Here is a 17412-nt window from a genome sequence, read left to right on the forward strand (position 1 = left end):
CTGTGGGGCCTGCGCGCGGACTCCAGGCTGGGCTCACGCCCCCCTGCTCCACCACCAGTGCCATTCGGGAGCTTGGCTCCTGCTGCGGAACCTCCACACAGATCTGCCATCAAAGCCCAGTGCCCCCTTCGGCGCAGTGGGAACACAAGCCGAGCATCGCCGGCCTCTCGGTACCCCCTCCAGCTCACCCGCTGCGCACTGGGGAGGCCAGGGACACAAGGGAAGGAGCTGCCAGAACAACCCCCCGAACTCCAAAGCCTGCGCTGGCCACCCTTCCCCACGGTTTAGCCTGCCCTCCCGTGTTACAGACGAGGAGCCTGAGGGCGAAAGGGAAGTGACTTGCCGTCCTGGTTTTATGCGGGGCGAGGCAGGATGGGGCGGGGGGGGGGGGGGGGAGGCCAAGAACAGAAGCAGATCTGCCTCTGAGGGGAGATTTCAGGGCATCTCCTCCCCCTTTCACTTAAAGAAAAATAAGTAACACTCCCCACCAGCTTCTTGGTGCCAAACGCGGGTGAGACCACCTGCTGTAGGGCCTTTGAAACAAACATGGGGCTCAGGTCCTGGCACTTTTGTCGGGGGTCCTCAAGACCACCCTCAGGTTCAACGAAGGACTCACAGAACTCAGAAAAGCTATGCTACCCACACTTGTGGCTGATCGCAGAGGAAGGGTAGAGATTAAGATCAGCGACGGAGAAAAGCACAGATTGCCGAATCCTGGAGAAACCAGCGGCAGCACCTACTGGTCCTCTCCTGGTGGGCTCGCTCGGAGGGCACCTATTCTCCCAGTCACAATGTGTGGCACCTACAAAGTCTTCCAGCAAGGGGAGCGCCGCTAAGCCTCGATGTCTAGGGTTTTACTGGGGTCGGGGTCAGTCACATGGGCATGAAGCACCCGCATGACTGACCTCAGCTACTCATGCTTCAGCCCCTCCAGGGATCAGGGCCCCAGGTGAACAGATAGGGGTTCACACGAGTGACTCACTACATCTCGTCCCTTCTCCTTCCCAATGCCTCGCAGTGAGGGGGGTGCCGACACACTTCTCTCCCATGGCCACTGTTGACATCCCTGCACCTTATCACTTTCCCACACAGCTTGTTTTCCACTCTTTGGGGGGTTAGGGGTTCTCTCCCAACCAGTGTTACAGTTTCTAAGAGTGTCTCCAAAAGGGGCTGGCTGTCTCTTCTTCCTATAGCCCTCTTGCTCAAGGAGCCAGGGATAATGTGAGTCATAGGGCACTCAGAGGGCACTACACAGACTCCTACCCAAAAGTGCCTCTCCCCACAGAATTACAAGGTCCAGCACGAGTGCCTTCAGCCTCTGCCACCTCATGGGGACTTTCTCCTCTACCTCGTCAGCTCCCTGGTGGAGGGGAGGGGGTGCTCTCTTCATCCATTTTGGGGATGTGTTCCAGGAACCAAGCACCCACTCCAAAGGGCACAAGGACTCCTGAGGGTCCCCATACAGATGTGTGCCAAAACAGCCTGGGCCTGCCAAGGCGTTCAGGTAGGCAGATGAGTCTCCCACAGAGATGCAAATAAAACAGGGTTATAATCACCCCGAAAGACAACATATGTGAAAAAATAATGTCTACTGTTGAAGGCCATATGAACAGAAATTAGGATTAGTATTCTTTGACTGACAAACTTTTTCTCCATAAGATGACTTGAAGTGTAAATAAGAGAAAGAGATACTGTGGTTTCCACTTAGACTCCCACACCAATACATGACCGATAACAGAAGCCTTGCAGAGGGTAGCTGATGGCAAAGCTAAAGGAAGAAACAGTAGGCCGTACTGGTATCTCAAGGGGTGGGGAGAGGGGTCTGTGAGGAGTTCACAAAAGCTGGGTAGCTTTATGGTTTGTCAGAAGCTCAGAAGCTCCACCTCAAAGAGGACAGAGTAACCGTGGCAGCTTGTTCGTCGGGGTGGGCCTGCTGACAGGAGCCTTACCCCCACCCACAAGACAGGTCATCTGTGAGGGACAGGTCCACCGGGTCTGGTCGGGACAGACTCTGAAACTAGGATGCTCCCGCAGGGCAGACGGCCACCATGTGGGGGAGTCACACCAAGGATTCAATCTCCAGAACCAAATGCATAGTCTGGGCTCCCAGCCCTGCTGCCCGCTGGCTCCCAGCCCTGTCTCCTTTGACGGTGACATCAACTTGAGGCCAGGCCTGGCAAACGTGTCCCCAGCCAGCCCCCAGCTAGCAGAATGCGGCCTCCTCTCTCTCCTCTTCCGAGGCCTGCCATTCGGGAAACTCTTGCTCTCAGCTCTTACACTCTGCAGTAGGCACTGAGAAGGGTACAGTCGGCTGTCTGCAGGGAAAGGCAGGGCTGGGGGACCTGGGAGGGAAGAAGGACACCTCTGCTGGCACACAGCACCCTTTTTTTTTTTTTAAGATTTTTATTTATTTCTTTATTTGAGAGAGAGAGTGTATGTGTGTGAGCAGGAGGGGCAGGGAGAGAGAGAATCTGAAGCAGACTCCGCCCGAAGTAGGGCTCGATCCCACGACTGCGAGATCCTGACCTGAGCTGAAACCAAGTTGGATGCTTAACTAACTGTGCCCCACCCCCAGGTGCCCCCAGGCACACAGCATTCTAGGATAGGTATGCTCAGGGCATGGCCACACCTGTCCTGACTCCTCTGGAACCAAAGAGGGAAGCCAGTCTTCCTGGGCTGACACTTCAGTCAGCCAGGCCTTGGGGAGGCGAGCACCTCGCTCACTCCCACAGCAGACCCTCGGTCATGCCCAAACCTGCTCCACCAATCTGCATCCACATACTTTTGGGGTCAGTGCACTGGGTAAACAACATCATAAAAGTCAACTCTTGGTGCCCACTTGGTGCTGGGTTGACTTTTAGAGTGTGGTGGGTTTTCCAATTCAGACTGGTCTAGATGAGGGTCCCATTAAGCAAATTCCTTAACCCTCTGGGCATTAAACACCTTGAAATGAGAAAACAACCCACCTGACTGCATTGGTGTAACGATTACTGAAATGGTTATAACGTGCCAAACACAGTGTTTAGCAAGGACAGACGTTCAATGGATATCAGCTCCCCTCTTACCCTCCCCTCCTGAATCCACAAGTTCTACTCTTCCTGTGCCAACCTGCCTATCAGGGGCCATCCATCCAACCAGCTGTCCATCCATCAGTCTGTCCATCCATCCAACCATCACGTATTTATATTACATCATTTATTGAACACCTTCCATGCATACAAACCACTGCAAACTGTCCACAGAAGTAGATATAGGGACATACCATCTAGAAGCAAAAATTAAACATTAAGACCAGACACAAATAACTTGGCAGCAAGTAAAGAGTGTCGGAAGGGAGGTACAGAGAAAGAATGAGCTGGGAGATGAAACATTCCCAGGCCTCTCTTCAAGCTCCAGTAGAAAGCAATTGCCAGGATTACATATAATTTAATAAAACATTTCTTTCTCTAATGGAGACCACCAGCATAACGGTTTTTTTTTTTCCTCTTATACAAGGAAGAAGCCTTGAATTCTAATTGTCCTAACCTGAGCAATGGCTTTGTCTCACTTTTCATTTTACTCTTTTCAGCTCTTAGTTGCTCCACTGAGGACAATGTACAGAGCCCAGATTCCTCCCAAGATTTTAATTGGACTCTCCATGAGGGATTGTGAAACCAGCAAAATGAGCTAAATGAGAAGATGATGGATACACTGAAGACAGCTGCCTGGAGCCAGACTGTCCCTGGACAGCAGCGCTCCGGTGAGCCAGTAAAGGGAGGCTGGGCGGCGTCAGCAGCCAACTTCCACCCCTTACGCACCTCTCCCCAGCACATGGGTCCAGCCCATACTTCAGTCAACCCCAGGAGGAATTAGGGAGAACGTATCTTGCTACAAAAGTGCCTGATAAACAGCGTGGAGATGCATCTCTCAAATAAGGAGGAAAATCTGACAAATTTTGTTGCCACAGTGAGAAGGGACCCATCAACATGAGAAATGAAACACTCTGAAATCTCCGCAGACCACGACTCACCCCGCAGGCGGAATTTGACTGCAAGATTCCTACAAAGACATCATGGAGCCAATGTGGCCGCCGACCCTGCCCCTGCCAGCCCAGCGAGTTTGGGCAAGCCTCCAGCCCTCCGAGTCTTCATGTCCCCGTCTCTGCGTGGGGAGTGCTCTCTCGGTGAGCACTTCACAGGGGTGAGGGTGGGGGGGGCAGGAGGCATGGGGGGCAGCCGTCCTTCCATCACTCAGCTCAGTGACCTTGGGCAAGTGACTTCCCTTTTCCCAGCCTCCCTTTGGGGGTCCCCACAGCTCACGGGTTTGCATACGGATTAAATGAGAGTGTGTGTGCAGAGCGCATGGCGCAGACTGGGTGCTCGATAGCTTTAGTTCCCTTCCCCTAGACTTCTGCTGTCCATGCTCAGTTCCCCTCGGCCCAGGACAGGGTCTCCCTGGGGCCCCAAGCTAAGACCCTAATGCCTTAGGCTGATTTCCACTTGGAAACCTACACAGGCTCCATAGCTCTTGGCTTCTAGAAAGTGATTTTCCAAAACCCTTCCTCATTTCACTACCCCACCAGCCACAAATTCATTCTCCCATTCAGCATTCCTTTACAAGACTTTAGAATCATTTTTCCAGCACTGGCCTTTGTGAGTTCAGGGATTTTAGCTCTTTGTGTCTCAACACAAAGACATCTTTTTCTTCCGAAAGGCCACTGCTGCTCATACAGGGCCTTTGTGGGAATGGGCCGGCCCTCGGAGCAGACAAAGCCCGGGCCAGAGCACACAGGGGAGGTAGGGCTGGCATACAGCCCACTTGGCCTCCAGCTGGCAGCCCTCATGCAAGGCACAGAGCACAGCCCAGCCCTCCTCCTGCTCCTTCCATTTCCCCCTCCCCCTCCTCCTCACCGCCACCACACAGCCGCTGACTCTTACTGAGGGCTTTGGAGCAACAGACACAGCTCAGGTTTCCCCTGCTGTATCTCTTCGAACCTTCACCTCCTGGAAGTGCATGGACGTGCTGTTCTCAGCCTGGCACCCCTTCTTCACTCCTTTGGGTCATGATGTTCCCCATTTCCTCTAGGGAACCTGTCCTCCCCCAGGCAGGGGCAAGGGGTGAAGCCCGTCAGCAGGAGGCAGCCCAAGCAGAGCTGAGAGCAGGAAGTGGCTGGGCCTGGGCACAATGGGAAGATCAAATTGTGATAAGAACTGGCCTCAACAGTCCAAGTGGTGAGAGTGCTCGGTCCTTCGGCTGCCCGAACTAGTAGGAAGCATTTGGAGCCAGAAGGGCAGAGATCTGGAAGCTCCAGGAAAGGAACCAGAGGGGGTAAAAGTGGAGTGGAAGCTACTCAGCTTCAGACTTTTCTTCGTTGGCCATTGGGCTGCCAGGGCTGAGGCGGGATATACAAGAGAATGTCTTAAAGCTAATCAGAAACGGAGCCCCCAGAGCTCCCAGGAGGTGGTGTGAGAGCTGGTCTCTGAGCTGTCACCTGGGACCTCTCCGGTGTGACCATAGAATATGGGCAGGAGTCACCATGGGACTAGCTCCCGGGGACACTGTGCCGCCTCTATAAGGCTCACCAGGTGCTCCCAGCCACATGGATGGAAGTGCTCGCTAACCCCTGAGAGACTCAGAGGGAGGGCTGCCTTCGAAACCATGAGGCCAGCTGAGGACAAATAGGAGACTACTTTATGTAAGAAGGAACCAAGAGACAGGCATGGATTGATTTCAAGCAGTCTGAATGATAATGTCATTAAGCGAGCCACAAATATCTGAGAAAAGTCAGAAGAAAGCAGAAATGGCCTCAAAAAACCAAAACCAAAACCAAGAAACCCTCATGAGGGGACCCTGGGCCTCTGTCAGTGAGATTCTGGGAAGGCAGGAATTTGGCCAATGACTGTGTGAGTCCCGAACTGGCCATTCCTTCCCTGGAGTGTGTTCTCCAGTGAGGTGTCCTTGAAGCACGATTCCTTCCCCAAGGGGAGTACGGTATTTACAGCGCTGCCCTTTAGAAATATGACACAACTCCTAGAAAAAAGAAACTGTTCTTTCTTCCAGCTCATTTATTTTCTGGCTCCTCAGTTCTCAACACTAAGGGGGGAAAAAAAAACTGGGGGAGAGAAAAGGGTCCTCTTAATAAGTATTATGGTCTTCTGGAAGTCTACAAACAAGGTACAAGAACAGTAATTACCATTTAGACCTGGTGCTCAAAAAATCAGTTCAGGTCCATTATTTCCAGCTAAACGAATCAATTCCAAGAGGAAGGGAGGAGAGGAACAATTTCCGAATACATAAGAATTTATTATCCACTTCTTTTTTAAGATTTATTTATTTATTTATTTGACAGAGAGAGAGAGACAGCAAGAGAGGGAACATAAGCAGGGGGAGGGGGAGAGGGAGAGGCAGGCCTCCTGCTGAGCAGAGAGCCGATGCGGGGCTCGATCCCAGGACTCATGACCCTGGGATCATGACCTGAGCCGGAGGCAGACTCTCAACCATCTGAGCCACCCAGGCGCCCTTATTTCTTTTTTTCTTAATGATGCTGTGTGATGAGGCTTTGCCTTGAGATCAATGTTCGATTGAGCTCTGTGGTCAGAGGACGTGCCTGAGGGTCAGGAGGCCCACTAGCCGCTCTGCCACCAACCACCCATGAGACCTGAGGCCTAGCTCCCCAGCTCTGCATGCTGGCTTCAACACTCTGCCAGTCTGTTCTGTGGAGGGTCATTTTGTTCTAGCCATGCCCATGTCCGAGCGCTCCACAACCCTTCATGACAGCCTAGAGGGAGGTATATACACAGGGCACACCAGAGTCCATGCTCAAAGGTGCCGATAAGCTGGGTCCCCCCCGGAGCTTACACTCACTACACAGGTGTGTCCTGAGAGCCTCTTCCACACCTATGGTGGTCAGAACTGTGGGCAAGACTGACAAGGTCCTGAATTTGGAGCTTAGTTGGATTCGGTGGAAACAGGATTATAGAACAGAGTGGAATCTGAAGGAGTTATTACACGGGAAGGAGAAGAACAGAAACCAAAGGACACTTTGAGAGGAAATAAATATTAAAGGGGGGGTTTCCGAAGATGGTGCGCAGAAGAAACATCATCATCCCAAAGCATTTACTAAGCACCGAATTAAAAATCCCCTGCCATTCCTAAAACGCACTTTTCAAAATGAGTTTGCTCAAGCGCCCCAATGAGGTAGGGTGAATAGCTAAAGACAGCATTTCCCAGCCCCCTCAGTGCAGGCACCCCCCTTGATTCTAGCCAGGAAGATGCAAGTGGAAGCAATGTGTACCACTTCCCTGTTTCCTTAAAGCTAGTAAGAACAACCTCACAAGCGCCTTCTTTCTGCTGCTTGAAGTGTGGGTATGTTGGCTGAAGCCCCAGTGGCGTGTTGGGCCATGAGGGCCTTGAGAAGAGACGCCACACACAGTGCAGAAACAAGCTCAAGGAATCCAGGGTCCCTGATGTTCAAGGAACCACAGCACCGAGACTTCCTACCTCCAGATTTCTTTTGCATGAAAGAAAAATAGGGTTTTCCAAAATGAAATTGTATTATCATGAGATTCATAATAGAAAACGGCAGTCTTCCCTGCCTGTCCTGCTCACTGTCCAGAGGGGGCTGCTTTCAGCTCTTAGAATCCTCTGGCATTTGTCCCCATGCTTTTTATAACATGCTCATGCTGCTATGTCTTTATTTTGCAATTTGAGACATTATCTTACAGAAAGAACGTCAGATTTCCTCTCTCATGTACTTCCTTATCCCAAATACATGTACTTTTTTTTTTTTTTTACTATTTTCCTTAAATTACTTGTTGGTGTTTAAATTATTATGACTAACTTTAAAATAAAATAGAGTGGAAATCAGCAAAACAGAAATGGACAAACAATAGAGAAAAATCATGGAAACCAACCAAACGCTGGTTCTTTTAAAAGTTAAATAAAATTGACACGATGAACACTGAGTAATGCATATAATTGCTGAACCATTCTATTGTACATCTGAAACTAATAGAACACTGTATGTTAGCTAGACTGGAAGTAAAGTTTAAAAAACCTAGTAAATTATTATGACTAAATGAGCAAGATACTATAGTTGAAGTGGGCAGTATACAATCATATTTTACTTTTTTAAAATGAAATTTTTATATCCCCGGAGTTAATAATCCCACCACCTTTCTTCCCAATCACTTTTTCTTTGTAGCTATTATGCATTGAACCCCAAAGTCCTCCACTGCACCCAAACCCAGCAGGTCCAACCTTCCAGGGATTCCTGTCCTCCACCTGGTCGCCGTCTGATTTTGCTTCAATCTACTATTTTTCAATCTTGAAGGTTACTTAAGTCAGAGCGAATTCCGAGGGTCACAGCCTGCTTTATCTCCTCACCCCCACTCTCCCCAAAACGTGGACTTAAGTGTATGCAGGTTGGAAGTGCTGCTTTGATCCAACCAGCTAGGCTTTCGTTTGTCAGGTAACCAGAGGTCCTCTCCCATTCTATGTCCTTGGGATTCACTGGGTCTTTTTTCTCCATGTTTGGTTCTAGTGAAGGAGCCACCAAAAGAGTTTCAGGGAAAAGCATTATCAATGAGTATTTCTACACCTTGACATACTTGGGTGCTAAGATCACAGCTGATAATAGGAGATAAAGCAGCCAAGTGTGCTGTTCCTGATGAGAGAAATACCAGCTGGATCAGAAACATGGTACTTGGAGAGGGAGCAAGAAGGACAGGACCCCGTCGGGGTAGCAATTGGGGTGCTGGCATAGACTGACTACAACAGAGGCTTGAGTCTTGCAGGTGTACAACTACCATTTCATATAAGCAGGAAATATGAGACCACCCCAACAGACACACACTGGTGGCCCTTGGACAAAATCAGACCCGCAGACATATTCTCCTGGTCAGCAGCATTTCTAAGCTTTTGAATGCTTTTAGGCTGGCGTTCGCCTTCACCACTACCCTCCGTACCCCGTACCAGCCCGGGCCCGAGGGTGTGGCATTTGAGAACTCTAATAATCTGGTCCCTTTAAATTACAGAAGGTGGCGGGGGGGGGGGGGGGGGGGGGAATCTCCGAGGAGGGGCAGTTTCAAGTCACGCAGCTCAGTGGCGACGACGCAAGGGCTAAGCAGCTCTGACAGCCGTCTGGATACGTCTGGATACGCCACTCTGCCGCTCACTCTCACTTAGCCGCATGGCCTGGCCTGTGTTGGCTGAGTCATCAGTTTGCTCACTAGGAACAGATTTAGAGCAGAGCAGAGCGCCTGAGACAACCAGCAGGGCTATTCCCCACAGGCTGGATAAAACCTTCCTGGCTCAAGAAAGAACATACATAACCTCCAAGTCAAGTGATCAGAACATCTGAGTGTGCCAGCTTCAGTGTCCTGCTAGAAACGCTGCTGACTTTTCATTTCATTCCCCCATTTTGCAGGCTTCTGGCCAACCATCTCTTTTCATTTCAACGTAATCCTTTGTCCAGAGTACAGTGCTGCCGCTTGATTAGAGGGCAGCATTTGGTGATTGGTAAGCACCTGAAAGAACGTAGCAGCTTCTCAGCTGCTCAGTGTCCTTGGGCTCATAAGCCCTAGACAGCGGCCGTGTGTCAGCCGTAAAGCTGGCGGGCAGCAGGGCCCTCGTGGACAGACCACTCTCGCTGTGTCCCCAGCCGCCAAGAGAGAAGCCTTCCATAGGAGTGCCAGCTTCCACCACAGAATTAGAAATACCTAACATCCGCACCACACCTCCCTCTATTTTCCTTAACTCCTGTTCCTTTGCCTGCACCACTCATTTTGACACTAAATAATATTTAGAAAGATTAAATTTATCACAAGTGTGCCTTTCAGATTCCTAACTATATTTTAAGGCTCTAAATGGAAAGGGGGAAAAAAGTACAGATTTTGGAGACACGCTCCTGGGGTGCAGATCCTAGCTCTGCCACTTACTGGCCGTGTGACCCGGCCGGGTCCCTGAACCTCTGAGGCCAGGTGGCCTCATCTGTGGAGCGCAGACAGAAGTGCCTACCTCTAGGAGCTTCTGGAGGAACAAGCACAGGACCTTGTCCTTTCAGATACTCACCAAGTATTTAATGTTGCCAAACTGTTCATCCAGGTTGTCATATTCAGGATTCATTGTGGAAAGTCATTGTCATGATTGATTTGGCTGAGACACACAATGTTTTAACAATAAAATACCACATTAAAACTGATACTAAATAGGAAGTCCTGATCATTATGTGAAGAAAAGACAGAGAAAATAAACATACATCTTGCTGGACGGACAATGCATACTAAAATTCCAGATCGGTGTCTGAACTGAAAATAGTTACACTGTCCTAGATTTAACTATGCTTAGTTTGGTTTTAAGCTATTTCCATTCAAGATTATTTATAAAATTAAACTGGCTGCCAGTTATAAGTGTCACCAAGATTCTAGGAAATAAACATAATAGTAATAGTGTGATGATACATGTTAACCGCTATGGTTAAACTTACTGGTTGCTTCTGAACACCAAGGGACTCATTGCCATTGTTATTTTGTTAGAGCTAATGAATTGTCCACTGAGAGTTTTCCTTTCCTTCTCAATTTAACCATTTAAGGGAGTTTATAATTTCTCTTGACCTCTTTGAAGTGAACCAAAGGCAACAGCAGTGTGGTCTTCTATTCACCAAGCCTAGAAGTAAGAGCAGGATGGTCCAGTGAAGGCTGCCCAACATCCCATATTGTTCGTGCCACTGCTGAATTTCCCACAGAGCTGGATGAAAGATGTGTGTGGGCACTTCTGTTGGACAAACCACAAGCCAAAGCAAAAATATGCTAACATACATTGAATTTGGACCATGTTCTGAATGTTGTCTGACACCATGAAACACTGCTTCCAGGGAGGTGGGGAAACTGCTGTGTCAAAGGCAAGGCGAGGGCTCCCCATTTCCCTCTGCAGCGGGCGGGAGGCATGGCTACCAGCAACGAGCCGTTTCCTACAAGGGACTCCTCTGTGACGTGCAAGCTCGGCAGCACAGAGTTCAGACATCTGAAGGCCACATGGATAAATTCTGAAGCAGAATTAAGAGAAAGCTGCAGCTCGCTCTATCAAGGAAAGTGGAGTGGGGAGAACAGCAGGCAGAAAAGTATTATTTTAATTCGGGCTCCACTTCCAGGTTTAGCCTCAAACTGTGGGTATCACTCTGGGCATTTTTCATCACCGTCCCCGGCCACACCAAATCCCCCTGACCCAAATACGCTGCGCCCAGGAAGGCAGTGTTAGATTTCCTTACAAAATCCCCTTTACTCATTTGTTCTTCTTCAGAAGCTGATTAACAGTGTTTAACTTATTTCAGACCAGGAACCGGTTTTTCTTCTGACTGTTCAGCGCACCATTCTGATCAACAGAATGTAACTAACAAGCTTAAAGAGCCACTCAATACTGAATCAGCAGCTCATACCATATGCTGTGGGTAAAAACATACTTCCCAAAAAAGCTAAATGCAGAAAGACCAAGGATAGAAGATGCATTTAATACTTAAGTCTAACAGGATGTGCTTAGTATGTGGAACATTGAGATTTTAAGGGGGAAAAGTTATTCTTTAAATATATCTATCCTAAAACATCTTTCTTCTGTTCTGTTACAGTTTTTATCCTCACAACAGTATTTTAAGGGAAGAAATCAAATTAATTACAAAAACAATTGCAACTTGGATGGATCTTTAGTGCGATCTTTTAAAAAATGCAAAATCCTGTTTTCTCAGAAACGTGGTTATATGGCCCACAGATTTCATGGTAACAGTATGGTTAAGTTCTAAATCTTGGAAAATATATATTCGACTTTACTCCGGTATTATCCAAGTTCATGTCTGAGTGAAGAAAACCCAAACCACATCACAATTACAATTTTTAAATGCAAGGGTCTTTTGCTTTTCTTTTGCTTTACATCCACCATTCCAAAAGGAAGGAGACTCTCATTGAAGGCCTGGTTGCTTCATTAGCATATTCATGTAATAAGCACAGCTTAGGCCTGAAATATCTCAAAGGGCTCCATTATGTATTTGTCATTTTCAAAAACATCTTACAACTAAACACTAAATCTCTTAGAGAAATGAAAGCCGCCTGATTTATCAGAGCTTGATAGACTACGTTTTCTTAGCATCAACACCCCCTCCCCCGCCCCGTTTCTTGTAGGGCTAACAACTAAAACCATGGGCTGATTTCTGTTTTATGCATGCTTTTGTGTAGCAATCTAAAAACACTCTTTCCCCGCTAAGCAAGGGACGAAATATTTCACTGGAATTTTAAAATTGCTTTTGAATTATATGACAGTCTTCCATTTGGAAGTGACTAAATGATTTTGTCACCAATAAAAATTTCCACATTTAAATTCTTCCTAAGTTTACTTTCTTCCCAAGCTTTTGGTATCCAGAAACGAAAAACTGATATATAACTCATCCTAAACTGTCGATGATGAAAAAAAGCACAGTAAATTAAAATGAGCATTTTAAAGGGCCCATTGGGTCTTAAATTTTCATTTGTTCTCATAACAAACATAATGGCAGTTTAACAGGAACTATAAAGCACGTGCACAACCACCACCCGGGTCAGAAGACAGAATGCTATAGCACTCCAGAAGCCCGCTAGGGGCCGCCTACCCCTCAGTACCCGGGCCTCCAGAAACAAACCACTCTTCTGACTTCCACATTCAACGTTCTTGTTCTTTAGTCTCAGCCCCTATAAATGCACCACCAAACAGTATTTACCTATTCTTCAACTTCAACCGAGTGGGGAAAAAACTATTATTCCTATCTCTCACTTCTTTTGCTTATTGTTAAGATTCCATCCAGGATGTTTTGTAGAGCTGTAGTTAATTTCCAGAACTGGGTTGTTTCCAGCTAGGGTCTATCACAAACATTTTTTTTTTAAAGATTTTTTATTTATTTATTTGAGACAGACAGAATGAGAGAGAGAGAGCACATGAGAGGGGGGAGGGTCAGAGGGAGAAGCAGGCTCCTTGCTGAGCAGGGAGCCCGATGCGGGACTCGATCCAGGGACTCCAGGATCATGACCTGAGCCGAAGGCAGTCGCTTAACCAACTGAGCCACCCAGGCGCCCTATCACAAACATTTTTGTATACTCATCGTAGTACAACATGTCCAAGCATTTCTAGAGTATGCACCTAGGAGATTTGCTGGGTCCTGGGCATATTTTCCACATACTAGAAAATTATTCCCACCAGCAGTGTGGTCATGTCACATCCTCACCAACAGTTGGCGCTGTCACACTTTAAATGACTGTCAGTTTGGGGGGGGGGGGCGGTAACCCAGCACAGTTTTCATTTTCATTTTTCTAAATGGTGATTGAAAATCTTTTCATGTGCACAGACCATTTAGATTTCTCTTGGGTAAAGTCCCTGAACTTTTTCTGAACCGAGTTTTATGGAGATATAATTCAAACACCACACAATGCACCCATTTAAAGTATACAATTCAGTGGCTTTTGGTATACTCAGACAGATGCAACGATTAACAGTTTTAGAACATTTTCATTTCAAAAAGAAACTTTAAGGCACCTAGGTGGCTCAGTCATTAAGTGTCTGCCTTCAGCTCAGGTCACGGTCCCAGGGTCCCAGGATCAAGCCCCGCATCGGGCTCTCTGCTGGGCAGGAAGTCGGCTTCTCCCTCTCCCACTCCCCCTGCTTGTGTTCCTTCTCTTGCTGTGTTTCTGACAAGTAAATAAAATCTTAAGGAAAAAAAAAAAAGCCAAAACTTTATCGTATCACCTCCTTAGCTACCTGTTTTCTGCACACCAGCCCTGTGCAACTGCTAAACTACTCTTTCTATAGTTTTTTATATTCTGGACTCTCGTATTAATGGAATCATATAATACATAAACTCTTGTACCTGGCTTCATCACTCATGTCCATCCACGCTCATCCAAGTTGTAGCACGTAGAAGTCTTTCAGTCCTTTTATGGCAAAATAATATTCCACCATATAGGTATCCCACATTTTGTATGCTCCTTAATTCATCCATTGGCCTTGGCCAATTGGGGTGCTTCCACTTTTTGGTTATTATGAATAATCCTGCTATAAACTTTTGTGCACAAGTTTTTGTGTGTTTCTCTTGGATATATACCTAGGGATGGAAATGCTGAGTCATATGGTAACTCTGAGAAAATGCCAGCCTATTTTCCAAAGTGACTGTACCATTTATATTTCTCAGTGTATGAAAACTCCCAATTCCTCCACATCCTCATCAATACTTGTTATCTACTTTTGATCTTAGCTGTCCTAATGCGTGTGAAGTGGAAGCTCACTGTGGTTTTGATTTGCCTCTCCCCATGGTATCCTGTACCTTTTCACGTACTTATTGGCCATGTGTACATCTTCCTTGGAAAAGTATCTCTTCAGATCCTTTGGCTTTTAACTGGATTGTCTTTTTGTTATTAAGATGTACTAAGACTCTTAAATGCCCATTTTCTTAGTAACTGTATAGAGTAGTTCTTTATATATTCTGGTAATAAATCCTTTGATATCTTACATAGTACCAATATATTCTCCCATCATGGATCTAGTCTTTTCACTATGTGATGCCTTTTAATGAAAAGAAATAGTTTCAATATAGCTGAGTGAATGGTGTTGTGACTTAAGACATCTTTCCCAGGGCGCCTGGGTGGCTCAGTTGGTTAAGCGGCTGCCTTCGGCTCAGGTCATGATCCTGGAGTCTCGGGATCGAGTCCCACATCGGGCTCCCTGCTCAGCGGGGAGTCTGCTTCTCCCTCTGACCCTCCTCTCTCTCATTCTCTCTCTCAAATAAATAAAATCTTAAAAAAAAAGACATCTTTCCCAAAGCCAAATCATGAAAATATATTTCCCTGTATTATTATTATTATTTTTTAAGATTTTTATTTATTTATTCATGAGAGACAGAGAGAGAGGCAGAGGGAGAATCAGGCTCCCAAGGAGCAGAGAGCCCGATGAGGGATTCGATCCCAGGACCCTGGGATCATGACCTGAGCCGAAGGCAGACGCTTAACCATCTGAGCCACCCAGGCGCCCCCCTGTATTATTTTCTATAGAACTACAAAACTAAACACTAAAAGCTTTCCAGTTTTGCTTATACATTAGGTCAAAAATTCACTGGAGTTCATTTTTATATATGGAGTAGGGATCCAATTTCATTTTGTTCTTATACGGCTATCCCATCATCATTTATTGGAAAGATGGTCCTCCCCACCCATATTCAGCAGGGCCAGCCACTAACGCTTAACCATTTCATCTGTCCTGTAAAATAAGAGAAGCAGACTAAATCAGGTTCCCAATCTGAAAGGTTTTATTAAAATGCAGATTTCTAAGTCCTCCCACAGAGAGAGGTGGGAGAACGGCAGGCAGGCAGGCAGGCAGGCGGATCACACTAGGACTTCGGGTTTATAGTAAATTCCTTGGCTAATGAGTATGCAGCCAACCTGGCTCCTGCCAACATATGGACACTGTGGAGATCAATGGAAATGATTTCCATGGTTCCTTCTAGCTTTTTTTTTTTTTAAAGATTTTATTTATTTATTTATTGGAGAGCGAGCAAGAGAGAAACAGCATGAGAGAGGAGAGGGTCAGAGGGAGAAGCAGACTCCCCGCTGAGCAGGGAGCCTGATGCGGAACTCGATCCCGGGACTCCAGGATCATGACCTGAGCCAAAGGCAGTCGCTTAACCGACTGAGCCACCCAGGCGCCCCCTTCTAGCTTTAAGAGCCTTTGTTTTTGCAAAGTCTTTGGGTGCAACTTGCTTTTTCCATATCATTTGGGAAGAAAGATGTATACACGTCCTATCACAAAGAACCACAACGCATTTCAAATTCCACAAACTACATGACTTTATTTATAAAATGCAACACACCACCTACTATTGCCCATGTCCATTTAAGTATTCCTCAGCCACAGCTCTCATTCTTCCAAAATAAAAATCTTTGAAAATGTACTCCAAGTATTACTAAATACTTTATTAAGTTGATATCCCATGGGTCTCAAATTGCCAGCACTATGAAAACAGGGTTAATATAAAACAATACAAAAGTGATACAGATAACAGCTTATCAGTATTCTCTTCGCTCCTTTGGTGGGATTTTCTCATGTAGTAACTTTGATTCGTGAAATGATTTCATTTACAAAACTATTATTCTTTGCTATTACCTCAGCTTTCAGCTGTTTTAGCTTCATTGTGATGTTTTCTTCTGACATTTCAGTAAAAGGCACTTGCTTCACCTTGGATAAAAACTCCTGAATAATTTTTTCACCTTGCTGAAAGACATATGAATGCTCCATTAGTCTTTAAAATCTCTCTAAAAAGTCACAATAAATTGTAATGAATTGTTTCATTAAATTTCAATCTAAACACACCACCCAATATTCAAAGAACATTCTTTAAATTTTAAGCGTGCACTATCCAGAATATATAGAAAGCCCTTAGTTGACCACATTTCGTCATAGCAAGTTATTAAAGGGTATTTATAAATACATTCTCAGCTGCTAATGAAAAGGGGCTCAGTATTTTAGTAGTTCCCAACTCTGTCACCCTTTATAATCGATATATAAACTTAATCTTCTGGGAGAAAAAGAACTCAAGGTTTATAAATACTGTAATGCCTAGATAGTCCCTGAAAATTCAGTACTCGCATACACACAGAATTTTTAAATTACTATTTTACTGGCCAGTTACTGGCATTCTAAAGAGCATGGCCATCACTTGCCATGTGATCGTGGGGAAATTCCTTAACCCACATTCCTCATTCATACATGGGGATGATATTACCAACCTCACAGGGCTGTTGAGAGAACTGGAGAGTGAATATGTGTGCTCAGAAGTGCTTAGAACAGTGCCTGGCAAAGGGTAAGTACTATGTAATGTTCATCATCGCATATGAAGCAGAACTAAAAAGTCTCCTTTTCATACACGGAGCTAGTTGGTAGCAAGTACCTTAAGGGTTGAAAGGTAGATATCCAAATGGTAAGGTAAAGAAGATATATTTCTCTATTAAATAACAAGTGTACTCTTTTTGAAATACAGACAGGATCTAGACTTAACATTCATAGTTATGCATCTCCCTTAGCTTAAAGTTTTTTCAAAATACAATGTAATTAATATTATCAAAAGTACATGGTTTCTGTTCTAGTTGGAAACCAGGGATTACATAACAGAGCCTACCTAACCCCAGATCACTGTGTTGCTCCTAACAAGACCATTCCAAAGCAACCTCCCTAACTTAAACTAGGAGCAAGATAGAATACATTCCTCCTGCCTACACAGGTACAACAGATAAAACTATACCTTTTAAGCTTAAAAATCATACATGCTCATCTATTACTGTAACAATTATCTATCCTTCAGGTAAGAACATCAAAAAACTCACTGGCTAAAAGCTAAAACATGACAAGAAGTTCTCACAATGCATAACCACAGTA

General features: G+C 46.0%; 1 protein-coding gene across 1 annotated transcript in view; it reads right to left on the reverse strand.

Moving 5' to 3' along the window:
• Positions 1-15802: 15802 nt before the first annotated feature.
• MSH2 (mutS homolog 2) overlaps positions 15803-17412 on the reverse strand; it is an 81571-nt gene continuing 79961 nt past the window's right edge. The window contains exon 16 of the mRNA XM_021701213.1: positions 15803-16251. Coding sequence (XP_021556888.1) covers positions 16081-16251 — 171 coding nt within the window. The 3' untranslated portion in view covers positions 15803-16080. The remainder of the gene's footprint in view (positions 16252-17412) is intronic.

The sequence above is a fragment of the Neomonachus schauinslandi genome, chromosome 10 (assembly GCF_002201575.2).
Source record: "Neomonachus schauinslandi chromosome 10, ASM220157v2, whole genome shotgun sequence".
Classification (NCBI taxonomy): domain Eukaryota; kingdom Metazoa; phylum Chordata; class Mammalia; order Carnivora; family Phocidae; genus Neomonachus; species Neomonachus schauinslandi.